This window comes from Mastigoproctus giganteus, chromosome 6 (genome assembly GCF_048544385.1).
Source record: "Mastigoproctus giganteus isolate SK-2022 chromosome 6, ASM4854438v1, whole genome shotgun sequence".
Taxonomy (NCBI): domain Eukaryota; kingdom Metazoa; phylum Arthropoda; class Arachnida; order Uropygi; family Thelyphonidae; genus Mastigoproctus; species Mastigoproctus giganteus.
This window is the reverse complement of record NC_143580.1, coordinates 184,250,291-184,278,211: the sequence shown is the minus strand read 5'-3', so window position 1 is coordinate 184,278,211 and position 27,921 is coordinate 184,250,291. Positions and strand designations below refer to the sequence as shown.

Sequence of the window (27,921 nt, the reverse complement as noted above, 5' to 3'; positions counted from 1 at the left end):
CTTCAACCATGTATTTTCATGAGCATATGGCAGTCTGATCATAAGGAAACTTATACAAAAAATATCTTTTTCTTATTTTTATTCTCAAAAATTGGAATAAATAATGAGGATAAATACACTAGTTATCATAAACGGTTTTATACTTAATTTTAATTGTGTTACTCCTTTCATATTTGCATTGTAAATCTGAAAGGAACAACACAATTAAAATTATAACTCTCAGGTGTCTTAAACAGATCAGACTGAAGATGCATCTTGAGGAGTTACACCTTGAGTTGATATAAACTTTGATTTTATTATAATTTCACTACACCCGCTCCCTAATAATAATATATATTAATAATGCTCTCTATAATAATAATAACACTAGCTAACAAAAATGTTTTTTGTCAGACCTCTACAATGAAAATATGTGATTCTGGAGGAAATAAATGTGCTGATTCTGAAAATCACCATAAAAAGTCTATCACGTCCACATCAAAAGATATACCGACATTTAATGTTAAAATAAAGGGATATATATAATTCAAGTTTATAATACAAGCGTAAAAAATATGTATTCTCTACAACTTATTTAATTTCGGAAAAATTATCATAAATCATAGCGAAATAGTTATATATATATATATATATCAATAATATATAATCAGCATACCTGTAATTTCTTTAAAAATGTTTGGTACTGAGGGATTTTCTCTTGTATTCCTGTTTACTCTCCCTCACAAGGAACCAGCAGTAATCCCCAATCGTTACAGGATCCCAGTGATCTTGGTACTTCTTTTCCCTCATAGAAATATCTTTGATGAAACTGCTCCCCTTGATCATCATTTGCATCTCCCAGATTTGCGTGGAAAAATTCAAGATGGGAATGAAGAAAATAATTTTCAACAATGTTCGTCAGCCCGTGTTTTTGTAGCACTCGAATAAATTAGACAACAACATTTCATAGTTTTCTTCTTTCCTGTCACCCAAAAAACCATGTACTACTGCCTTAAGTGATCACCAAGCTGCCAGTTCAGCCTCCTTTAACTGGGTTTCAAACACATTTATCTTTCGATAGTTTCCTAATTTGGGGACGTAATTTTCATAGTTCCCCAAAATTAGGAAACATACTCTGTTACCTTCTTTATCTAGTCCCTTCACAAAATTTTTCATCAATCAAAAATTATCTCTCTATACACTAAAAAAAAAAAGTTTCCTTCCAGTGATAATTATTCGAGCCAATCGGAGAAGAGGGTGAGGAAATTACATCACTACAAATGCAATTAATTATTGACAACTGCCTCCATAACATTCCACCTACCTTGTGCATGTGCTTCCATGTCTAACATTTGATGTTCTATTGTAATGTTTTTTGTATATTAATGAATATTGTATATATGTAAATACATAGTATGAATCAGAGCTGTAATACTCAATATGTTCTACGTTGATAATAATATTAGTAAATTAATAAGAGGAGTTTACCTCAATATAGTACGTGGAACACTTCCGTATGATACCTTTTATTTCTGGAGGGTATCATACGGAAGTGTTCCACGTACTATATTGAGGTAAACTCCTCTTATTAATTTACTAATATGTAAATACAGTAATTTAGTATTTTGTAAATATTTTAAATATTTATATAGTTTGTAAATATTTTAAATATTTATATAGTTTGTAAATATTTCAGTGAAATAGTTTAGTCCTTGTCTTTGGGATGCAACAATGTTCCTCATGCATTATGAAATCTGAAGCAAAAAGGCCTTTTCCTAAGTGGCTTATGTAAATGCATGTAAATAATTACATTGAGCTTGAAGTGCTAGTCAAGACATCAAAGGCAGATATTGTTGGGATATCAGAGACATGGTGTCACACAGATGTAAGCAGTGCAGAATTGGAATTTGGGGAGTACAGTGTGTACAGAAAGGATAGACAGGACAGGAAGGGAGGAGGGGTTATGCTGTTAGTTAAGAAACACATAAAATCTAAGGAAGTGCATCAAATTGATGTTGGTGGACAATGCAATGTTGAGTCTGTTTGTTGTGATATAAGCACTGGGAAAGGAAAAATGAGAGTAAGTGTATGTAATAGACCCAATGAATCTGATGAGTATAATGAGCAATTGTGCAGAGAAATAGCTTGGTCTAGTAAATCAGTGTGTCTTATAATGGGGGATTTAATTTCCCAAAGATTGACTGGAATTTGTGGGTTGGTCACTCATACACTAGCAAGGCTTTTGTAGATTTGTTGGATGATTGTTTTCTACAACAGCATGTTTGGGAGGCAACTATAGGGATTAATACTCCTGATCTGATAATCAGTAGTGATTCTTCATGCATTAAGAATCTGCAGATAAAGGAACTGCTAGGTGACAGTGATCACAATGTGCTGAAATGAGATTTATTCAGAGGTAAACGGAAGGGTTTTTGCTTTCGTAAAGGTGACTACAGTGGTCTGAGACAGTATTTAAATTCTATACGGTGGGACCAACTGAAGATGTTACCAATGGGAAGCATTCAAAGAATTAATCTTGGAAGCTACTAGGCTTTTCATACCAACTAAGAAATATTGTTCAAGATTTAGGCCTAAATGGATGTCAGATGAACTAATTAGACATGTGACAGAAGAGAAAAAAGCATGAGATACATATATATTAATATGTGACACAGAAGCTTATAATAGATATAAGCTGGTCTGTAACCAAGTTACAAAGGAGGTTAGGCATGCAAAGGCAGATTACGAGAAATCTTTGGAAAAGGATGCAAAGAAAATCAGCAAAGAATTCTTTACTTATGTAAACTCTAGAAACTATACAAACATTTGGAGCGAGTGGATGGGTGAAATAAGGTTTTTTTTTTTTTTTTTTTTTGACTGATGCTATATAAGCTTGCTTTCTTGCATCATGTGCCTTTGCTCATGCTAATTGTGATATTTATTCCACCTTGAGAATGCCACACGCTACAAATGCACAGGTAAATAATTACGTAGGTCATTTCTTGATTGGATATCGATCAAAGTGACTTTTTTGTCTGGCGGTACTGGGGGTTTCCCACAACTCCTCGTTTTTACTATGCGTAGAATACAATACTCTGCTTAAGGCCAGGGTGTGTATTTTGTGAAGTATTAGTCTCGGTTGTGTTGTTCCTCTGGCCACTTAACCTGGGGGCCTGTGGAGAGCCACTAACACCTCCAGTTTCCATCACCGCCCCGGGGAGGCAGGCCAGGACACATTAAGAGAGAAGAAAGCTCTGGCGGGGTGAATCTTGGTGTAGCCTAGGGCCTAGGCATCCAATGAGAGCCCCCAAAAAAATATTGGAAAGGAGATAATAGGGAGAAAGGAAGAGGGTGGGATAACAGAGGGGTGTGGCAATAGTTGAGGCACTCATCTGATTTGAAAGGGGAGACAGTAAGGGGACCCCTGGTACAGGATGCCCACTCAATTTAAACTCCCATCCAGAGGGTGGGAGTTGAAATTGGGTGGTGGGATGAGCCACGACACAAAAGAAGTAGGGGCCACCCTGGGTAGCAGAAGGATACTCAACCACCCCATGTGGTAGGAATATTCCTGTGGTGGAGCGTGCATTTTGCAGCTCTGTCCCACACTGGCCTGGGGATTAGTCTAATGGCCAGCATCAGCATCCCACACCATGCCAGCTAGGAAAAGCTACAGCAATGTGTCAGCTTGGATAACTATGAGGCCTCTGAGGGTCTGCATAGCCATCAGTCTGTCCAGTGAAGAGGCTAAGATAGAACATGCAATTAATAGTAACTTTCATTCACACAATTTTACTTTTTATAGTTTTTTCTTATACTTTCTATTTTCTTTTATATATTAGATTAGATATCGAACAGTGTGTTTCGACAGGTATGTCTTTTATGTAGAAAAGATTTGACTAACTCCATTCTACTTCTACATATTATGCAGAAAAGCACGTGCATGTGTTGGCGAGCAAAGCAAACAGGGGGCAAAGCCCCCTAGTTAGTATTAAACTAATAATTTTTGAAATTAAACAATCTAATTAATATATTAATTAATTTGTTAGTATAATTTCAAAACACACGTTGCTTTTTTGAAAATATCGTTGCAGTTATATTTCTTCAATTTGTATTTGACCAGATTAAAAAAAATAATAATTATAATACTAAACAGAAATCTCTGCTAATTCCCTTGATACCAGTGCCTAAATTTATTGTGTAAAAATAAAATTTAACTTATGTTATGATTGTTTTAAAAATAATCATGTTTTCCAATTATTTATGTAAATTCATGTTTACCTGGGTGTATTACTGCATATTTTGCTGCTCTAAAGAATGTGATTTGTTACATCTGCTTGTGTCGCAACTATCCCTCAGATTTATAAAATGTTTTAAATTAGACAGCTGTTATTTTGATATCTTGAACAGGTTTGATTTTTGATTTTTCTGAAGTTTGATTGTTCCCTGGAGTATCTTTTTAAATTGGAGCTCGATTCATAACATGGATTGAGTACCATCCTCTTCGTGCTCTTAACAAATGTTTACGTAACAAAGATGATAGTTTGTTAATTTTCACTCATAGATTAGGTTTAGTTTCAAAGTCATTGTATACAGGGTGTCTCAAAAAATATTGGTACAAACGTTTAGGGGAGGTAAGGTAACATCTAAAGGAATGTGAATCACATAGGAACCCATAACCGGAAACATCACCATAAGTCGGTACACGGCGCTGTTCATCAGTTCGTGGGAGGGAAAATTTCTGGTTTACTCATTCAAACAGTAGTCGCTGCACGAAGAGCATGCATCGATATACGAACTGTGAGCTGACAGACATGCACCTAGTGTATGGATTAGCAGAGGGGCCCACACGGTGTGCGCCCACATGCGGCACAACATCTCTTCGCAATAAATGTGTGGGCAGGTATGGTCGGTGACTGCTTAGTCGGTCCATACCAGTTACCATCCCACATGAACTCTTGCTAAATATCTGATCTTTCTTGGACAAGTTCTACCAGGGTTACTTGACGATGTTCCAGCAAATGTGAGACGCAACATTTGGTTTCAACATGACGTGGCATCTGCCCATTATGGAAGGTGTGTTTGTGACCATTTGAACAGGCGTTTTGGGCGTCGATGGATTGGCCGTGGTGGACCCGTTGCCTGGCCCCACGCTCACCTGATTTATCATGCCTTGATTTCTTTCTGTGGGGGCCCTCAAATCTATCGTGTATGAATCGCCTGTGGAGATGGAAATGGATCTTGTGGTGAGATTCGTCTGCGCTGCTGCTACTGTCAAAGAAACTCCAGGTGTGTTCGACCGTGTCCGCCAATCCATGCTGCATCGGTGTCGCATATGCATCGCGTCTGATGGTGGAACCTTCGAGCATCTGTTGTAACATCATGAAATGCATCCATCTCGTACTCCATTGTTAATATTATGTCAAATAAATGTTTGCCACTAATTACTGTCTTGTGTCATTTCTGCTTCTTGTGCCTCTGCCACTACTTTCCTGTGACGTTTCCAGTTATGGGTTCCTATGCGATTCATATTCCTTTAGATGTTATCTACCTCCCCTAAATGTGTGTACCAATATTTTTGAGACACCCTGTCTTTACCTAATATTTATCTGTTTTACCTGTTTATAAGTACCTTTATGTAATTTGGTCTGCTTTTTTTCCAACAGAGTTTAGTGTGTGCATGCAATATTAAATTTGTTATGGGAGGGCGTTATTGATAAAGTTCAGTTTGTTGTTTTGCTTTAGAACACCACTGTATATGAACCTTCTGGTTTGTCAATGCTGTAATAAATTTCATTGCACATAATGTTTTGTTCATTAGTTTCTGAAAGTATAAAACTTCTTTCAACTTTTAAAAGTACTATTTTAAAACCCTCAAATGCTATTGCCACCTCCAGTTCCACCCACATTAATGTATATGACAACCTAAAATGTCAAATATTTTATTAAAAAATACATAAAATAAATTATGTGACATCATCATTATACTGCATACCAGGCTGATTATTATATTTTAGCTTTCAGAATTGGTGAACAAATTACAAGAAGAAAAACGTCATGTAGAAGATGAATTTGTACAAATTAGAGAAAAAAAGGAATCAATTACGCAATGGGAAGCACAAATCAGTGAAATAATTCAGTGGTAAGTGAATTCATCAATGATTAAAATGATCTAAAATCACCAAAGAAATCTTTTAGAAATAGAACCCCTTAGTTATAGGGAAATGATAAAATAGTTTTTATTACAGTCCAGAGGTAAGACTGGTTTTTCCTCCTGCATACAGTCATGCTTTGGATGCCTAGAATACTCAGTATACTTATAGACAAAATGTACTGACATCTTGAGGTTTTAGTCCCCTTGGAGCTTTGACAGATATCAGGCTTTCAACTGCATTACATTTCTTAATGTACTAATACCCCTCCCCATTATGTTTCTAGTTTTTTTCTTTTCTTTTGTGTAGGGTGAGTGATGAAAAAGATGCAAGAGGATATCTCCAAGCCCTGGCTACTAAAATGACAGAGGAGTTGGAAAGTCTGAAATCAACTGGTCTTCCAGCTACATCAACAATTGTAAGTGACAATAAAAATTATTAGTTTATTAAAGAAGATTGCATTCATTTTTTATTTGTGATATTTAACACATTTCTTCATACACCAATGAACACATTACTTCTAACAGGTCTTTCAATCATAATGCTGTGACATCAGTTTTTACACTTAATAATTTAGAGCTTAAGTAAGATTTACTCCTGATTGTCAAGAAATGTGAAGCAGATTCTTACTTCAATTAGTAGGATTATCACACGTGCTATAGAAATGACTAATATTCAAATAAAAAAGTATTGAAGAAAGGAAATAATGTTTGCCATAATATTCTATAAATGAATAAACAAACTTTATTATTATTATTATTAAAATTGTTTTAACAGCTTTAGCCGAATTGGAATAAATAAGAAGTTTCATTGTCTTATTGAAAATCAAAAGACAAATGATTAAAAATATTTCAAATATAAATGTTATAATATAGTATTTATTTTACAGGATATTTGTTATCATAAATGTTTTATAGTGAGAGTTATTTATTATAAAATGATTTCTAAAAAAGTTATTTCTTTAATGATAATATGAAAGACAAACTCAGTTTACTGTTTTAATTTTAAAAACCTTCTGTGTAAAAAAGTACATTTAATTATACTCATGAGAAACACTCAACAACCTTTACCATGCTTACAGAACTGGAGAAATAGACGCTCACAAAAGCTTGACAAAATGGAGATACTGAATTTACAGTCAAGTCTGCAATGTGAGATTCAAGCAAAACAAGCTATAAGTGAAGAACTGAGTCGGGTGCGAGCAGAGCTAGTATCACAGCAAAAGTAAGTTTTCATATTTAGTCTGTGAGTTACATGATGCCTAAAGTTTCACTCCCCCCCCCCATTGGTCATGATAATACATGTCTAAAATTAGTAAAAGTTTGAAAATTAAAAACAGAATTATCAGTGATTTAGTAAGAGTAAGTTTTTTGGTATACTTTTCATGCTCATACATCATATTGAGGCAGTATAAAATGGCCTGCCAGCTGCTTTCCAAAATTGCATTATTGCTGCATTATCACACCCCATAAATTTGTTATGCTGTACAAATCATAGATTGTGATGGTGATCTGTGAATTTAATCCTTTTTGATATTTCACTGAACCTGTGTAGCATATTTCATTTCAGTTAACCAGAAAACATACAAGCTTTTCCTTTCTTATCCCAACTTTAGATATTCTATTCTATGTAACATGATCCAGGCACAATCCAGTCAAGTGAAATTATGTAAAAAAGACTTTGAAATCTTTCCTCTTATATATAGTAAGCCAAAAAACTCTTTCATTCTTGTTTTATAATCATTTTTATTATTAAAAATTTAAAGGTACAAGGAACACTAAATGTGAGTTATCTACCTTGACTACAAATATGCTTGATATATATATAAAAAATTGTAGTTTTATCGTAATCTCATAAATGTCTGTATCATATTTGTACATATCACAATACGGTGAAGTATGGAAGAACACAAGATATTTAAAGTAGTTAACCCAAGGGAAAACATAGTTTTCATGAAATTGGAGCAATGGACCATCATCAAATTTTTGACAGAAGAGCATAGACCAAAAATTATTTACTAACACATGAAAATGTGTTCATAAATAACTGTATATGTTATCCCTTCTGAATACCAGATAAAATTTTTGGTCTAAGCAGTTTAAATGGGATAGAGAATCTGTCAAAAACATCCCCCATCCCCACTTGAGGTGACTAATGGAAGTGATAACTGCAGATATATACTGAAAAATGGAACATTAAAGTGCCTATGGTTGCCAGAGAATATATATTTCTAAATAGTTGGTACTGGCCATCCGGCATGATCAATGATCATGGTGGATGGCCAGTACTCGTTGGGTATAAAGAATGCTCACACCTTTTCAGAAACAGTGCAGGCCTGAAATTTGTGAGGAAAATTTACACATAAATGCATGGTGCAAAAGAATTTCTTTAAAGATTTGTAACTGGTGATGAAACATGGGTTCATTATTGAGATCTAAAAACAAACACAGGAGTTAATGCAATGGAAACAATATGGGTCACAACTGCCCAAAATATTCAGGACCCAGCCCCTCTGGTTGAAAGATCATGGCCACCACAAATAGATACTGATATTTTCTTACTTAATTTTCTAAAAGGACTACAGAAATGTATTTTTAACGGAATTTACAGTGCCACTAACATATATTTATTGCATATAATGTTGTGCTGTTTTCCCTGTAATTTTCAAATTTTTATCCTATTTGGTGCAGTATAATATTAATTAGGTTAATACAGTAAAGTATAAGTCTGTTGGGTTTTTTAAACATTCATATGCCATGTGCATTATTTAACAGTATTTCCTGTATGTTTCTTATCTGTTAGCACTATGTCCTACTTTTCTGCAACAGTTTTTCCTGTTTTTAATCAGAAAGTTGACAGTAGAAATATGAAGTATATTTTTCCACCCTAGCATTTAGAAATTTTTATCCTGCCTATGTATGAGTATTTTTTAGTATTGTCACCTTTTGTGTTCATATGAAAGTAAGTGCTTTAAATGTTAACTATGCTTGAATGAGAACTTCTTGATTTTAACTTAAAGGTCGATAGAATGAAAGTTATGAAAAATCATACTTTTAGCATGCTTCTAAATCATACTTTAGCATGAAGGGAAATTTGTCATAGCATTGGGAATTTTTTGAATTTGACTTTTAGCATTAACAAGGGCACATGATGCAAGAAGAAAGCAAGCTTATATAGAGTCAGCCAAAAAAAAAAAAAAAAAAAAACCACACACACAAACCTTTCTCATTTCACCCATCCACCCGCTCCAAATGTTTGTCCAGTTCTGCCTTGAATCTGTTTAAGCTATCAGCTTCCACAACGACAGATGGAAGTTTGTTCCAGCAGACAACCATCCGTTGGCTAAAGGCAAATTAATGCACATCTATCCTAAAACTGTCTTTCCTCAATTTGAATTTATACCCTCTCAGGTGATTATTCTGAGCAAGAGGGAGAATCCCATCAGCATTGAGCATGCTCAAACCATTCAAGGCTTTATACACCTCAATCAGATCACCTCCAGGTGTCTAGTCTCCAGACACTTCAATTTGAAAAACTTAAGCCTTTCTTCCTAAGAGCAACCCTTTGTTACATTCACTAATCTTGTTGCCCTTCTCTGTACTAGTTCCAACAGCTCTACATTCTTCTTAAAATGAAGCCTCCAGACCTGTATACAGTACTCAAGGTGTGGCCTGACCATTGCCTTATACAAGGGGTTAATCACTTCCTTATCCCTACTAGAAAAATTCCTGGATATCATTAACAAGACACCATGGCTATTCTCGCAGACTGTCTGCACTGCTCAGAAAACTTTGCCTCCACAATTACCCCCAGGTAGTAGTAGTAGTGGCATGTGTTGCAAGAAAGCAAGTGTATGAGCTTATGCAGCATCAACCAAAAAAAAAAAAAAAAAATCACACAATTCCCTCCAAATGCCTGTCCAGTTCCTCCGTAAATTTATTTAACCTGTCAACTTCCACAACGACAGATGGAAGTCTATTCCAGCAATTAACCACCCGCTGGCTAAAGGAAATTTCTGCACATCTATTCTACATCTGTCTTTTCTTAATTTGAATTTGTGCCCCCTTAGGTTCGTAATCTGAACAAGTGGAAGGATCCCATTAGAATTCAGCGTGCTCAACCCATTCAAGGCTTTATACACCTCAGTCAGATCACCGCGCAGGTGCCTAGTCTCCAGCCACTGCAATTTGCAGAACTTAAGCTTCTCTTGGTAAGAGGATCCCTTCATTCCCCTCGCCAATCTTGATGCCCTTCTCTGTACACGCTCAAGTAAATCTATATCCTTCCTAAAATGAGGCCTCCAGACCTGTACGCAGTACTCAAGGTGTCGCCTGACCATTGCCTTATACAGAGGGACAATCACCTCCTTTTCCCTGCTAGCAAAATTCCTATATATCATTGACAAAACCCCATGACCTGCCCTGGCAGCCTGTCTGCATTGCTCAGAAAACTTCATATCTGACTGCACAATTACTCCCAGGTCTTTTTCATTTTCTACCACCTTAAGTGTAGCACCACACATTTGGTACGTTTCTCTGGGGTTACTTCTACCAATATGCAGTACTTTGCATTTGTCAAGGTTAAATTTCAGTTGCCACTTCTTAGCCCATCTGCCCAAATTATCTAGATCCTGTTGCAGTAGCACACTGCCATTACTGTCATTAACAACCCTGCCAACCTTTGTATCATCTGCAAACTTCAAATTTAAGCCTGATATACCTTCATCAATATCATTGATAAATATACAAAACAACAGTGGACCTAACACCGAACTCTGTGGGACTCCACTAATAACATTTGTCCATGAAGAGCAGCACCCATTGATTACCACTCTCTGTCTTCTCCCACTTAACCATCCTTTTATCCATTGTAGCAACTTACCCTTAATACCATTCTGCTCCAATTTGTACAATAGTCTTCCATGAGCAACAGTGTCAAAAGCTTTCCTGAAATACAAATATATGATATCAAAATTATTTTTTGCATCCAATTCCTTTGTAACCACATCATAATATCCTATCAGATTGGTTAGACATGACTTCCCCTTAACAAACCGATTCTGTGACCTAGCCAGAACTGAAGTCTTGTCTAGATGATCCTGCAGTGGTTCTTTAACCAGTGGCTCCATTAATTTTCCTTGAACAGAAGTTAAACTAACTGGTCTATAATTACTTTTGTTGCCCTTTGATCCTCCTTTGTGAATTGGGGTCACATTTGCACATCTCCAGTCCATGGGCACCTCTCCTGAGTCCAAGGAAGCTCTCATAATTATGGCTAAGGGTTTGCTTCCTTCCTTTGCTGTCTCCTTTAATATAACTGGATAGATTCCATCCACCCCAAGTGCCTTCCTTACGTTTATCTTCAACAATTTCTCTTCCACTTTCCTCTCAGTTATTACAAGATTATCTAGCTTACTGCCCGAGTTTAATACACCTCTGGTATTTCCCTCCCTGAATAACTCCTTATGTGTGAATGTAGATGCAAAATATTCATTTAGTTTGTTAGTTACCCGAGCAGGATCATTGATATCAATTGGACCAATCTGATTCACCCCCTTCCTTCTAGAGTTTACATAAGTAAAGAACTCTTTGCTGTTTTTCTTTGCCAAAGATTTCTTGTAATCTGCCTTTGCCTGCCTAACCTCCTTTGTGATTTGATTACAGAACAGTTTATATCTATCATAGGCTTCTGTGTCACCTGTAAATTTATGTGTATCCCATACAATTTTTTTTCTCTGCGACATGTCTAATTAGTTCATCTGACATCCATTTAGGCCTAAATCTTGAACAATATTTCTTAGTTGGTATGAAAAGCCTAGTAGCTTCCAAGATTAATTCTTTGATTGCTTCCCATTTTGAATTTGCTGTTGGTAACATCACCAGTTTATCCCACTGTATAGAATTTAAATACTGTCCCAGACAACCATAGTCACCTTTACGAAAGCAAAAACCCTTCCCTTTACCCCCTGATGGTAGTTACATCTTTGAGTAAATCCCACTTCAGTACACTGTGATCACTGCCACCTAATGGTTCCTTTATCTGCAGATTCTTAATGCATGAAGAATCATTACTGATAATCAGATCAAAAGTATTACTCCCTCTAGTTGCCTCCCGAACATGCTGCTGTAGAAAACAATCATCCAATAAATCCACTAAAGCCCTGCTAGTGTGTGAGTGACCAACCCACAAATTCCAGTCAATCTCTGGGAAATTAAAATCTCCCATTATAAGACACTCTAATTCACTGGCCCGCTCTATTTCTCGGCACAATTTCTAATTATACTCATTAGGCCTATAACCCACACCTACTCTCAATTTTCCTTTCCCAGTGCTTATGTCACACCAAACAGACTCAACATTGCATTGTCCACCAACATCAATTGGATGCACTTACTTAGATTTCATTTGTTTCTTAACTAACAAATATAACACCTCCTTCCTTCCTGTCCTGTCTATCCTTTCTCTGCACATTGTACTCCCCAAATTCCAATTCTTCACTGCTTATGTGTGTGACACCACGTCTCTAATATCCCAACAATATCTGCCTTTGATGTCTTTGACTAGCAGTTCATGCTCATCAAATTTATAAACTATACTCCTAGCATTGGTGTACATGCAAGTATACATGCACCTGTTTCTACTCTTAATTACCCTAACACGGCCCATTTATTTACTTGTTCCACTACGACTCCCAGCAGTTCTGGAAATCCCCATTGCCTTGCTTTCCAGGCTGCTACTCAATTGCATTTCAATAGAAGCACTGCAAGAATCACTTTCACCTTTGCCATTGGCTACTCTTAATCTATTAGTTAGTGTATCATCCCAAGCTAGCAGTTTTTTGACCCACCTAACTCTGCCTCGATAGCATCAGCAAATATTCTTGCACCCTTTCTATTTAAGTGTATCCCATCCCTGTAGAAGCAGTCTCTCCTGTTAACAAGCACACACCAGGCTGAGAAAAATTTTATCCCTTGAGCCTTGCACAACCTCCAGGGCCGAATTGATCGACAAGGCTCTCATCATATACTCCCTCCTATCGTGTCTGGGCGATTGCAGACACTTTCAAATTCAACCCTACAACATTGACCTGTACTTGTTAAGTAATTCCGCCAGTCTCCTACTCGTAAAGTCATTAGTGCCAACGTGACTTCCCACAGAAAGAATTAATTGAAAGAGAACTTTTAAATTGTTCATCAGCATCTGCACTTAACTGTTATTTCCCCCTTTCCCTCAACTGAGATAAAAAATGCCTTCACTGCTGAAGCCATGATTGGGTTTTCAAATGAAACAAGTTCCAGTACTGTAGCATGATATTTCTCATAATGATAGTATTTGAAAGTGTAGTAACAGTTTGATTTTCTGAATAAAAGAAATAATAAAATTTATTTCTAAATATTTACATGGAAACACTTTCAAAGAGGAATTTCACTCAAGATTTCCTTAGATGCCTGGAAACTTACAGTAAAAATTTTACAGAAAACTGTAAAATTTGTTACTTTACAATCTAGAATTCTTTAAAACCTGCCACTTTTTACAAAAAAAAAAAAAAAAAAAAATTACAATCTGGAAATATTAAGAAAGCAATCTGGCACATATCTACAGTTGCATTTGCCTTTAAGAATCCATGCAAAAAAGATTGGAATTTTGCTCTTTTAGTGCTTTGCTTAGTAAATTTTCATAACTTAGCACAGACTGCTTTTTTCAAATTACAGCTACTTGGTTGGTTGGTGATTTAATACTTATGGGCTGGTGATTAGACGAAGGTTTTTGCTTTCATTATACAGATTGTGAACTCTTTCGCAACGTGTAAGGTTGCAAAAATGAGGCTTAGCAACATTTGTATAATGTGAGAAAATTTATTAAATTTCGTCACAGTACCTTATTAAAATCAAAATGTTATGCAAATTCATAAAGATTTGAACGTATCTCATTATAATTATTCTTTAAGAATACTTTTTGGCAAAGGTAGAGAAAGCCAACACGAGAACCACAGGGAACTTTGGGAAACTTTGGAAAACTTTTATCGGTTAAAAGCGTTTCTCAGTACTGCAACTTCTTCCTGCATTCTCGGTAAACAGCTGGTGCGTGTTATCGGTAGTGGTGGTAGAAGTCGATAATTATGTATTGATTAGTTTTTTTCTTATTATTAAAAGCAGATTAATGGAGTTCATGAGTGGGCTTAAGTTTACTTACGGGTACACCCTCCAGACTGCTTCATTCTTAGGGTGTTTATCCCCACTTCCTGCTGTTTTACCCCGATACGAAAACAACTTCTACAGATGGTACGTGTTATCGGTAGTTGCAGTAGAAGTTGTTTTCCTATCACGTTAAAACAGCGGGAAGGGGGAATAAACGCCCTAAGTCTGGAGGGTGTACCTGTAAATAAATTTCAGCCACGAAGGCATTACACTTATGAACTCCAATAATCTGCTCTTAATAATGAGAAAAAACTAATCAATACATCGTTATTGACTTCTACTGCTACTACCAATAACGCTCACCATTTGTTTACTGAGAATTCAGGGAGAAGCTGCAGTACTGGGAAACACTTTTGACTGCTAAAAGTTTCCTGTGATTCTCGTGTTGGCGTTCTTTACCCTCGCCTACTTTTTTTTTAATCCTGTAGGGCAAAAGTGTTTTTTCCTTGCAGCACATTCATTGTTATTCTTTCTGATACTCTACCAGACATGCATTTAAAATTGCATTTGCTATGACTTTCTTTATTGACAATTCTTTACACCTAACAAATTGAACTGTTACTTGCATTTTATTCAGTAGTGTCACCTTTCAGTCATTATAAGTGTTTAAAGATTTGAATAAGTTCAGTTGTTAAGTTCACTAAAATGTGCTTCTCTAGAACTTCTCAGCTGCTAGAATAACGACCATGGTTCAAACCTGCGTGACTACCAAATATATGCACTTAGATTTTATTTGTAATGTTCATGTATTCTCTCTCTTCTCGTGAACTCCTCTGACCTTATATGGCTGGCCCCGGAATATAAAAAGAAAATTTATTTTATTTTATATCTCTAAAATCTGAAAAATTTTAACATCTGGCATCTTTCAATTGATGAATGTGCCAGGTTTTAAAATGAACTCCTTGAGATATAGAAAGAGTGGCACACAGCATTATATCATCTTTATGGTGGCAGGTTTTGTTTGATTTTTTTCCCCCACTCTCCTTACAGAGAACTAAGGGACTGTCACCAGAAACTCGAGGTGGCAAGGAAAGACATCCTAAAAAGAGAAACTCAAATTCAGGATTTGCAGCAGAAGGTTGATACTGGTGACAGTTGTAAGTATTTAAACATATATGTACTTATATATATGTACTTATGCATATATGTACTTATTTAAACTTATATATATGTACATATGTAAATTATCTACTAATGGTTCTGTGATCTCTTTAAATAGAAATGATTATGCATGGATATTTTTTGTTCAAACATTAACCTGCTGATGTCAGCTACCCCCCCCCCCCCCCCCTCTCTCTCTCTCTCTCTCTCTCTCTCTCTCTCTCTCTCTCTTCTCTCTCTCTCTCTCTCTCTCTCTCTCTCTCTCTCGCACACACACACACACACACACAGTTTGATTGGCATGAGTTTGAAGAAACCAAAATTTATTTTTTTTATTTATTTATCATTATAACTTCAGTAGTTATATATTATTTTTAAGTTGCGCCCCATTTCTTTTTATTTTGATTTGATGTCATACGAGGACTGTTCCAAAAATACGTGGACCGAGATCATTGCTCTGAGTCTGAGTCACTTGGGAGGTTGATATGGATCTGCTTTTCGGAATAGTGTCCTTCATATTCTATACACCTTTTACAGTGGTTCACTAGCTTCTGAAACGCATGCTGCAGCCTATTTTCTTTTTTCCCTCTCAACTCTTTTTTTGAGGTGCGGGGAAAGCCCAGAAATCGCGTGGTGCAAGGTCTTGGCTGTGTGGGGTAGTCTAATCGTTGACCACCAATTTTCACTAAAGTTTTCACTTGCATTGCTGTTTGTGCGACATGTGGCCTAGCATTGTCTTGAAGAAGAAACCATTCTTGGTTAAGCAGTTCCAGTCTTTTTTCGCAAATTGCTCCTTTGAGGTGAACTCGCATCATGTTAGCATAATATTTTCCATTTACAGTTTGTTAAGTCGGGCTCTTCTTCCACCTTGTCAATAAAGGCTTGACAAAGTTCAACGTGGCGTTTTTTTGTTCTGCAGTAAGATCGTGCAGCACCCATCTTTCACAAACACATGACATGTTAAGGTGTATCTTTACAATTTCGTGACATCTTCTATACCAACATTCAACTGAATTGCCAGATTAGCAATTGATAAACGTCTATTTTCTTTCAATAACGTTTTGGCTTCCTCAGTGTTTCCATCGTTCACTGAGGTTGAAGGACGCCCACTTCTTTGTTCATCTCGCTTCCTGCCTCCCTCCTTCAAAATGCTTCCATCATTTAAATGCGGCCGTTCTGCCCAAGGCGTCTTCACTGTATGCTTCTTGAATCATCTCAAATGTATTCTGACCACTTTTGCCTTAACTTTACACAAAATTCAATCGTGATTTTGTCTAATAATTAACGAAATATCTTTCTCATCCCCCATCATAAAACACACTTCACATAAACTGTTATGACGAACACAAAAATTAATACTACATGATATGCTTGCACAAACTAAGAAAAGTTGGGGGAACATTCCTAGACTGCAAACTCGTCACTTGTTTCCATAACAACAAACCAGTCCGCGTATTTTCGGAACAGCCCTCGTATATTGAAAGTTTAAGACACGTCTGCAGATAGGCTATCGAAGTTTTATTATCAGGTCATGGTGGTGTTCAAGAAATATGCTATAAGAGTAAGTAATTAAGAGTTTCATGCACACTTTTGCATGCCACATAAGACTGATGTAAAGTTTTTGATCTGACACCAGTTTTTGTTAGTGTATAGCATGACTGCCAATAGATAGTTTTCCTTGAAGTTATGGTATTAGATCAAGTAAATATTGAGGAAAGAGTTTGTGATAAATCATTTTTCTGAAAATAACTTGTTACAAGTAGTACTCACCTATTTTCTTTATACAAAATGAAAGTGGTCAAAGATTTGTAATTTATATTCAGAATTAAATTTTATAAGTTTATAATGCTGCTTCTAATAGATAATTTTGCTTAATTTTGTTATCAGATCATGCACTTATGAGAGAGAGAGAGAGAGAGAGAGAGAGAGAGAGAGAGAGAGAGAGAGAGAGAGAGAGAGAGAGAGAGATGTTATAACAGTATGAATTAAAAAAATTGTGAGTAGTGTGTACTCTTTTTACTTTTGCATACAATAATGTAGAATGCATGCTAAATTTTCTGCTTGATGTCATTTTGACAGTTCATATTGTGGCTACCAATAGATAATCTTTTTCTTGGAATTTTGTCAATAGATCATATACACATTCGAGAAAGTTTCTATAATGATATCTTTTTTGAAAAAGATATCATTACAAGATATCTTTATACAAAATTTGGGAAGATCTGGTATTGCAAAGTAACTTGAAAAATATAATTTTTCATGTCAAATAACAAAGCAGAGTGTTGTATTAATCCTTTTTAGGTTAAAACAATGTATGTACATTTCATTTTCAAAAAAAAAAAAAAAAAAAATTCACAAACCTCTTTAGCAGTTGACTATTTCTACTACTGTTCAAAACACAAAATCCTACTTTACTAAAAGTTAGGCTTAGTTACATTTCACCTTGGTATTCAAAGTATAATTATATTAAATTGTTTTTTTTTTTTTTTTTTGGTGCTATCAAAGAAAGATATCAATTATACATTTATTAATATTTATTATTAGACCGTTATTCTCTATTCATCCACTCAAACAATTAACAGCAAGCTCTAGGGACTTAGTAGCCTGTTTTCCTAATTGTTTTTAATATCTTTATGCCATCTGCACATTGGCAAACCACTGTCATTATCAACTTGATTAACTATATCATTGATTAAGATTGTGAAGAATTATGGTACGAGGGAGGACCACTGTGACTCACCCATGATAATTAAGATAGGTGAAAAGTGTTGGACTTATCTACTATTTCAACAGTCCTATATGATAAACTTTTAATCCATAGAAATATAGTACCCGATATCCAGTACTGAAAATTTTTGCATTTTTAAATGTATATGGACAGGAATTGAATCAAACAAAATAATAATAATAAAAAAAAGAAAAGAAAAAAGTACCAAAATCCTGTACCACAATTGTACATCATTTGCCTACAAGTAACCACTCCTGAGGAAATTTATCCCTTTTTCTGTACCACAACTGAGGAAAATTATCCCCCTTTCTAGATATTTCTACAGAAATATCTAGAAAACATAGCTGGAACACCAAAGGGCAGCAAAAAGGTTAAAATCAGGCAATATACTGGTGAGCATATCGGGCAACACATCAGTCAGTACAGCCGATCAAAGTGACAACTTTTGGAGGAATTTCTTAATAGTACCCCCCCCCCCTCACACACACACACACACACACACACACACACACACACACACACACACTACCTGAATCCTTTCATTAGTGAAATTTCTACTACTGGCCAGCTCTGTAGTATATTTTTGTCATGTAATTAAAAAAAAAAAATGTAAAAATTAAAACTTGTAATTAAATGTTTTTAGATATTAATTTGTTCTTTATTTTGATAATCATTAGTGTGAAACTGTTGCCATAAGTTCTTAAATGTTTTAAAAATTCATAAAAAAATATTTTAAAAATTTAACAAAATAACAAAATAAATAAATCTTATTTATTATCTCTTAAAGCAGGAATATCCTCTATATCTATTAATTTATCATTCAATTCAATTTCATCAAACTCAGTTCCAGGGAATGTCAACTTTTTCAAAACTCACATTGGCGGACAACAATGGCCAGCAGGCATAACTCCTCCTTGGACTTCCATGGCTATTTTTGTATCGCTACTAGTTGGAAACCAATAAGAGATGGCATTTCAAAACATGTAACAGATATATTACTTGTAAACATGTTTTCTGTTATATATTACTTCAGTAATTTATGAAAGAACCTTGGAAAATATAAATTTGTGTAGGTATTCCAGAAAGTACTCTTTCAAGGTTTGAATGGTATGCCCATTCCAAATATTTATAACACACACACACACACACACACACACACACACACACACACACACACACACACACACACACACCTACCTCTGGTAGGGTCAAACTAACCCCCCACACATTAAGAGTATCATAAAAATGTTACAGAAACAGGATATTTTTATTTCACATAACGTCAAATATATTTTGAATAGCTTATTTTTCTATATTTTAATGAAATCATTAATATACAAGAATTAAAAGACAATTTAATGGAAACCAAGTAGGGAAAGTAGGAAAAACCAAAGTAAGGAAGTATAATTTATTATCATGTAATGAATTACATTCCTTCATTATAATCACTTATTGTTTAGCATTTCCCATACAGGTGGAAACCAGGAAATTCCATCTGCAGATTAGTTCTGATTGGTATCTGCTTGTTAATTTTCAAAAAGGCTAATCCCAAAGGAGCTCTTTCAATTTGGGGAAACAGATCACAATTGCAAGGAATAAAAAAAAAAAAAAAAAAAAAAATCCAAGAAAACCAAGCAGTATTAATAATGATCATTACCTATGACTGAAGGTACTATTCTTGATTGTGTTGTGCAAAATGGTATTGCTGTAGTACTTTTCGTTTCTTCAACACCATCTTTTATTTAATCTTTGCAGAAAGAAGAGACATTTGTTCAGACACTTTGCTTATTCTCTTTCATGGAATTTCACATAATGCCATAGGATGTCATCTTTCAATCAGTTTTTGAACCAGAACTATAAAACACTGGAGTATCTACCATATTCCCCTGACATGAGTTGCTGTCACTTTGCCCTGCCCCCCAAAATAAAAGAACATCTCTGGGACTATTATTTTGAAAATAAAGAGTCCTTACATATATATACTGATCTCTTGCAGAGTGATATCCGTTTTGCAGATGGGATTTCCTAGCTGCTGTGGGTATTGGAAAATATATGGATGGGTGGTGATTATACTGAAGGAATTTAATAATTAATTGCATAATAAATTGCACGTTCCTGTTATTTCTTAGTTGGGGTTGCTTTTTCCTATCCCTCATATTTTGAATGAATTAATTTGTTTCGTATTTATATATGCTGTATACTGTATTTTCTGAGTTGTGTATGAGATAATGAATAAGGAGATTTTTTTTAAAATTTATATCTAATCATTAAATTAAGAAATTTCTGGTTGTTTTCCTTCATGTTAGCATTTTTTCCTACTGAAACGCAAGCATTTTTGCTGTTAGTGCTTTTTTACATTATTCATTATTTCCTGTACATATTTTCTGCAGGTACTGCAGAAGTTGAAAAGTAATTAATTATTAGGAATTTTCTTTTTTGTAACCATTAAAAAAACATATTTTTTTTATTTACAATAATGAAAAATTTTACAAATCACATAAGTTAATTTTAAGGTGTACCTAGCCCAAGTACGTGTAATAAAAAAAATGCAAGTTACTAATAATTATCAAAAAATATCTATGGTAGGGGTTGGCAACCTCTGGCCCATGGTCATTTTTAAAATATACCGTATTTTCCGGCTTATAAGACGCAGTTTTTTTCGCAAAGAAATATTCGGAAAATCACCCTGCGTCTTATATGGTCAATGTCAGATTAGGCCTAAAGACTACCGGCAATGCATTTTCGATGACGCAGTGCCAGTAAACTGAGTTCTGAAAACTTCCCTTGGAAATTCACACCAATTTTACTTAAGATTTATCTGTTGAAATATATTTTTAACAATTATCAGTGGTTACAATCTATGGCAACAATACATAGTACCAGTAATCTTTTTTTTGTGGAAAATTTGTTGAAATCTGCATGATATGAATCTCACAATCAGATGTAAGTAAAAACTTGTTTCATTTTCCCATGTGTTTGCTTCCTCTATAATATGATCTCCCGCTTTTATGGTATGGTGGGCTAATTAGACTGGATCAGGATTTTTCAATTTCCAAAACCGTCTTTTACAAAGAGAAAGTGATGCCCATATTTGTCTTAGGGTGAGTAAGAATTTCTGTTACGTTACTTCTGTCAGCTTTTTTCAGAAACAAACATTTCATTATTGGTTGAACCCAACCAATAATTTACCCAAGCATATACCATTATTTTGAGAAAAATAATTACCGTATTTAATTTTATTATTATTTTCTTTATCAATAATTTTTTTATAAATTTCAGGACACTCTGTTATGATGGATTTGTTGAGAAGGCATTGCTACACAATTGCCTTTAAATTATAAGTAATAGAATTTGCAAAGCAATATGGGAACCGTGCTGCTGAAAGACATTTTGGACCACCTCCTACCCAGAAAATGGTATGTGCCTGGTGAAAGCAAGAGGAGAAACTTCGACAAGCAATAAATTCAAAACACAACCTTCGCAAGCAAAAAGCTAGATGGGAGGAACTGGAGAATGAGATGAAGACATGGGTTACAGATCAGAGGGGCCAAAGTATTGTGGTAACGACTAAAAATATCATTTCTGAAGCTAAATTGAGGGCAGCTGCAAGAGGGCATGATGACTTTACAGGTGCTATAGGCTGGTGCTATAGATTTATGAAGAGACATGGATTAGCGATGCGAACAAGAACAAAAATAGCACAGAAAATGCCTGAGGAGTATGAAAACAAAATTATTGATTTTCACCGATATATTATCAAAGTCAGAAAAAAAAATTACTTTGAACTTAGTCAAATTGCGAATATGAATGAAGTTCCATTGACGTTCCCTCTAATAAGACAGTTGATTTTAAGGGTGCTAAATCTGTGACCATTAAAACTTCCGGCAATGAGAAATCCCATTTTACAGCAGTGCTGGCATGTTGTGCTGATGGTACCAAGTTACCACCATTACTAATATTTAAAAGGAAAACAATGCCGAAAGAAAGCATTCCAGCAGGAGTTTTTATTCAAGTTCACCCCAAAGGATGGATGGATGAGCATGGCGTGAGGTTTTGGCTGGAAAAGGTGTGGTCACGCCGTCCTGGTGGACTTCGCAAGAAGCCGTCGCTTCTCGTGTGGGATCAGTTCCGGTCTCACCTAACTAATTGTACTAAGATAAGATTAAAAAGTTTAAACATGCAAATGGCTGTAATTCCTGGAGGGTTAACGGGTCATTTGCAACCCCTGGATGTATCAATAAATAAGCCTTTCAAGGACTACATGTGTGGATGATGCTCCGACAGCATGAACCCCTAACATCAACAGGGTGCATCAAAAGACCTACCATTGTACAGGTTTGCCAGTGGGTCAAAAATGCTTGAAATGAAATTAAAATGGAGACAATAGTACGATCATTTAAGCATTGTGGCATAACCAATGCTCTTATTTTATTTATTTCGTATGATGTGATCAATACACGAAGGAACCGGTTTTTTTCTTGCTTCCTTCGTGTATCATGGCTAGGATATCCAACCAGCCGGTTGGTTCGGCACCATCGTGATATCCAGCCCGAGGCAGGAATCGAACCCGCGAGCTTTGGGTTGCCGGGCAGGCACTTTACCTACCCGGCTAGCCCAGTCGGCACCAATGCTCTTGACGGCACGGAAGACTACCTTTTGTATGAGGAAACAGATTTATCTGACTCAGAGATCGCTCATAACATGGACAATGGTGACATTGAATATCTATTGAATATTATGATGATTTCATTAAGAACAAATAAATATTTTAAAAAATTTCTTGTGTTTTTATGAATTGAATAAAAACTCCATGTTGTAAGTCCATTTAATAAAAAAATTTAAAAAAATAAATGTAACTCTATTTAATTTATTTTTAATACCTGCCCCCTGATTACGTCCCGTATCACGCCATGTCACCATATTTGTTTACATCAGTCGGTAAAAGATCCCTTTTTAGTTTCACGGTAAACAGTATCGAAGGATAATAAAAGGGTTATTATTTTTTTCAAAATAAGTGGCCAAAACTAGGTTTTCTCTGCATTCTTTGTAATTCTCGGCGTTGCCTCATTTAGGGCTGTAGCACGTGCAATATCACATGGTCTTTCATTTTGCTCAAAGCATTTCACAATTTCATATTTTTTCTCTATCAACAGAGGTGGACTGGCCATAAGCCTTACCGGGGAAACCCTGGTGGGCCGGAGGCCGGTGTGATTTTGGCCATAAACGCTAGTATGAGGCCACTACAAATTTTCCCAGGTAAGAATTTTTGCTTCCTTTTCACACCTTTTAAGTATTTTACTCATTTTTAGGGAATAAAGCACAATTACAAAATGAGGAGGCACGCTTGATACACATAAACAAAGCTGGCTGCACATGTGTAGCAACTGAATAAACAACACCGTAAACGCAGACACACTATGAACACCACACTAGCTCACATTTTACTAAAGCACATTTCTGGGGGTTACTACCATAAAACAATAAAAACAATTTTCAATTGCATTCCTGCTAGTGGAATCAGTTATAAACTGGTGGTAAACTCGATCTAATTGCATTTGCGATAATACCGATAGCTGGAATTGTGTGGGTTTTTACGTTATTATGGTGAAATGTGTTTCCCCTTCACTGATATAAAAAACATAAATACATTTTCAGAATCTTCTCTTCATTCCTATCGTGTTGCGTTCAGTTGGGGTGATTACTCGTTCAACTGCCATTTCTTTTAAACACAAAGGCGAATCGTGCATAAGCGATTTCGGTTCGTGTTATATACGATATCGTTCCCCTATTTATAAATCGAGTATGATCGAATTCGTGTAGTGTGAACATGTGTTATACGAGGACTGACTGTATTTTGTTACTATAATTCTATTTTTGTAATTTTATCTTGAATTTGTATTTCATTTTTCTTATTAATAAAATTAATTATGTACGTGTATAAATATTACAATAAATAACATAAAACTTTGACAATTTTTTTCATTATACACCAATTTCAATAATTCTAATAAATGTGGAAAGCTTTAAAAAAAAAAAAAGGGCCCTCGTGTACTTCCCAGACATTTTATTTGGCCTGCTATTTATAAAGGTTGTCTGATCTATGGTATCTTGCTGAGAACATGGATGAAATGCATTTTTTTTTTTTTTTGTTTTGTTTTTTATAAATTCCATGTTTTTTCAGCTGCACTTAAATCCTTTCTTTGGTTTGGCTTCAACATTATAAAAAAATTATTAAAAAATTTATATTTATAAATTTAAATAAAGTTTAAATTATTATGTACCAAATCCTGACCCGACTATATTCACTATTCTCTCCCCAGTAACCTAAAATTTACTATAAAGATTGAGAATGACTGTGCCTCTACCCTTCCAGGTAAAGAGAAAAGGCTTGTGCTTATCAACTTCAGTATCATAAACCTACGTACATGGTCATTATATGAATTATAAGTGAAGTCATGGTTACATTGTTAATCAGAAAAGAAAGGCACAAAGAAATAAAAAGATTCAGATAAGCCATCCAGAGATGTGACTTTCCATAACAAATGTTAAATTACTGGAAGGTGTTTCTAACTCAGAAAATGCAAATGCTGATTTTTTTCTCTATCACCCCCCCCCATATGAGTCCAAACTAAGCATCTGGTATAGCTTGCATTCCTTTGTAAAGGGGGGGGGGCTGGGAAACTCATGGTATTACCAGGATTTTGTGCAATTAATGTTAATTCTGTGCAGATTCCTGATAAAAATACATACTTCCCTGTAAAAACTCCTATACCAGTAATGCAAAAATACCATGTAGAGAGTCTAATGTTGAGATATATTGGTGAAGCCATCCATTGTCTGTAGAATCATGTCACCTCTGTTGGTTTTATCCAATCAATGATAGCCATGCAGTATTGCCAGGAGGGACATGACCTCCTGCCAAATGATAAAATTATGGATAGTGCATGAGATTTCAAGATCTGTTGCTGGTTGCAATTCCCTACCCATCCCTCACCTTGTATTTATTATTTATACACACTGCCCCCATAGAAGTGTTATAATTGATAAAGGCACCATAGAGATGCCTAATGCCCCTGAGCATAAATGTTTTTAGATTTCATGATTTCATTTTTAATGCTTTTAACCCAGTATATTTTAATATATTTTTTAATGGATGTCATGTAGAATTTAGTTATACATTTTTAATAATGAATACAGTAATCAAGAATTATTCATATATGGAGTTAATTTTTGGGGGAATTTGAAATTTTTAAAAAAATTTAAAAATATGTAAATACTTTTAAAAAGAAATTTTTTCCAATTTTAACTTTATAACTGAATATTACAATATGATTATTGTAAAAAATAAAATCAAAATTTCATTGAAAAAAAAAAAGCATTAAAATATTTTTATTAAAATGTTCTCTACTTTATATTTATTACTTGCAGTTTCATAACTGGATCTGAATACATAAATATAGATAGCAGCATGTTTCTGTGGAGCTTCAATGGAGTTCATACATTACAGGTGTAATTTGTTAATACTGCATTGAAACAGCCTTAAAAATATATATCTGTGGACTATTCCACAGAGCCCACAATGTGTATATAGTTGCATCACATTTTTCTAAAGTAACAAAGATACTATGGACTAAACAGGACATGGTAAAGGGTTTAAAAGTTTGAAATAACCAGCAAAAGTGGAGGGGGGTGGGGAACAGTATGTTTGCTCCTACAGTTAGCAGACCATAGATGTGATTAATCTATATAAAACATACTAAAGAAACATAAATATTGAGTCTTAGTATCCAGAAGTATGGAAAAAACATATAGTATTAAATAATTTAGTGATAAATAAAATGGTAGTAATCCTGTTGATAATTTATTATTATTATTATTTTTTTATTTTAAAGTTTTTGATCGACCGTCATCACAGATGTCTTTCCTAGACCAGTTTCTTAAAGATACTTCTCAGCGACTTGGACGAAGTGAAAGTAGAGAATCAGCCAGGGCCGTAGAAGAAATCGATGGAGATGAAAATCACCCTCCTTCAATGACCAGTAGCAAATCCAATATGTCAGAAATTAGCATGGTACAGTTTATTTATTTACCTCATAGAGGAGATTAATTATAAAAAAATATATTTTTAGTCATTTTTTAAAGCCATTTTGATATATCAACCCCTATAACTGTTTTTTTTGGGAGGGGGGGGGGGAAGCTGAGAATATCAAGTGCTATTCTCATTATGATAATTTATATTTTAAATTTGGACTGTCCATAAACCAGCGGCTTACTTTGAAATACAGCAACTGTAGTAGTAGTAGAGGCATGTGATGCAAGAAAGCAAGTGTATGAGCTTATGCAGCATCAGCCAAAAAAAAAAAAAAAATCACACCATTCCCTCCAAATGCCTGTCCAGTTCCTCCTTAAATTTATTCAACCTATCAACTTCCACAATGACAGATGGAAGTTTGTTCCAGCAATTAACCACCCGCTGGCTAAAGGTAAATTTCCGCACATCTATTCTACATCTGTCCTTTCTTAACTTGAATTTATGCCCCCTTAGGTTTGTAATCTGAACAAGTGGAAGGATCCCATCAGAATTCAGCGTGCTCAACCCATTCAAGGCCTTATACACCTTAATCAGATCACCGCACAGGTGCCTAGTCTCCAGCCACTGCAATTTGCAGAACTTAGCCTCTCTTGGTAAGAGGATCCCTTCATTCCCCTCGCCAATCTTGTTGCCCTTCTCTGTACATGCTCAAGTAAATCTACATCCTTACTAAAATGAGGCCTCCAAACCTGTACTCAGTACTCAAGGCGTGGCCTGACCATTACCTTATACAGAGGGACAATCACCTCCTTCTCCCTGCTAGCAAAATTCCTATATATTATTGACAAAACCCCATGACCTGTCATGGCAGCCTGTCTGCATTTTTCAGAAAACTTCATATCTGACTGCACAATTACTCCCAGGTCTTTTTCATTTTCTACCATTTTAAGTGTAGTACCACACAGTTGGTACGTTTCTCTGGGGTTACTTCTGCACATATATATTCCGACATTGACAGGCAATATACAGACAATGACTTGGACTTCAATTGACTAGGTACTAAATAAAAACAGTCTTTAAACTCCTTATAAATAAATTTAAATTTTTACAAGTACTTAATTATAACTTGACAGAGTTCAAATTAGGTTGTAACAAACTAGAGTTCCACTTTCTAATGTGAGTTGATTTGTATGGTGAATATATCTCTTGCTTTGTTTTACCACTGGTTAGAAATATTATAAATGCTCTGAAACATTCATGCTGTTTAAATAAGATATTTACTGGAGTTTTTTAATCATGCAGGAACTGTGCAAAAATGCAATAGAAATGCAATCATTGCATATCAGCTAGGGGTGCACATCAATTGTGAATCCCAAAACCAGTACTGAAAAATATAAATATAGTTGCATCAAGATTGATAGATGATGTATAATAGGAAGGCTGAGTCCAGCATAGGAAAATAGAAAAACAAATTAAAAGTCTAAAAAAAAAAAAAAAAAACATATTTCTGTATCAATTTAGTAAAGAAGCGAGTACTATTTCAACTCAGGTATTGAAATAGTTCTAAAAAATATGCTATTCTGCATTATGTTTTCCTGCCTTTACTGTCTCTGACAACACTTTTGTCCATCCATTGTCACAGCTTTGTCTTATTCTCTTTACAAACAACTACATTTATCCATGAGTCAACCTAGTTGCTAATGTCATTTTTTATCAAATGATGTCTACTTG

The 27,921-nt window shown here is 35.1% G+C and overlaps 1 protein-coding gene across 1 annotated transcript in view; it reads left to right on the top strand.

Annotated features, from left to right (window-relative positions):
* LOC150084800 (serine/threonine-protein kinase Genghis Khan-like) overlaps positions 1-27,921 on the top strand; it is a 477,571-nt gene that overhangs the window by 308,916 nt on the left and 140,734 nt on the right. The window contains exons 16-20 of the mRNA XM_090376356.1: positions 5,997-6,121; positions 6,441-6,549; positions 7,213-7,355; positions 15,320-15,426; positions 26,051-26,229. Of these exons, the coding sequence (XP_090232482.1) occupies positions 5,997-6,121; positions 6,441-6,549; positions 7,213-7,355; positions 15,320-15,426; positions 26,051-26,229 (663 nt within the window). The remainder of the gene's footprint in view (positions 1-5,996; positions 6,122-6,440; positions 6,550-7,212; positions 7,356-15,319; positions 15,427-26,050; positions 26,230-27,921) is intronic.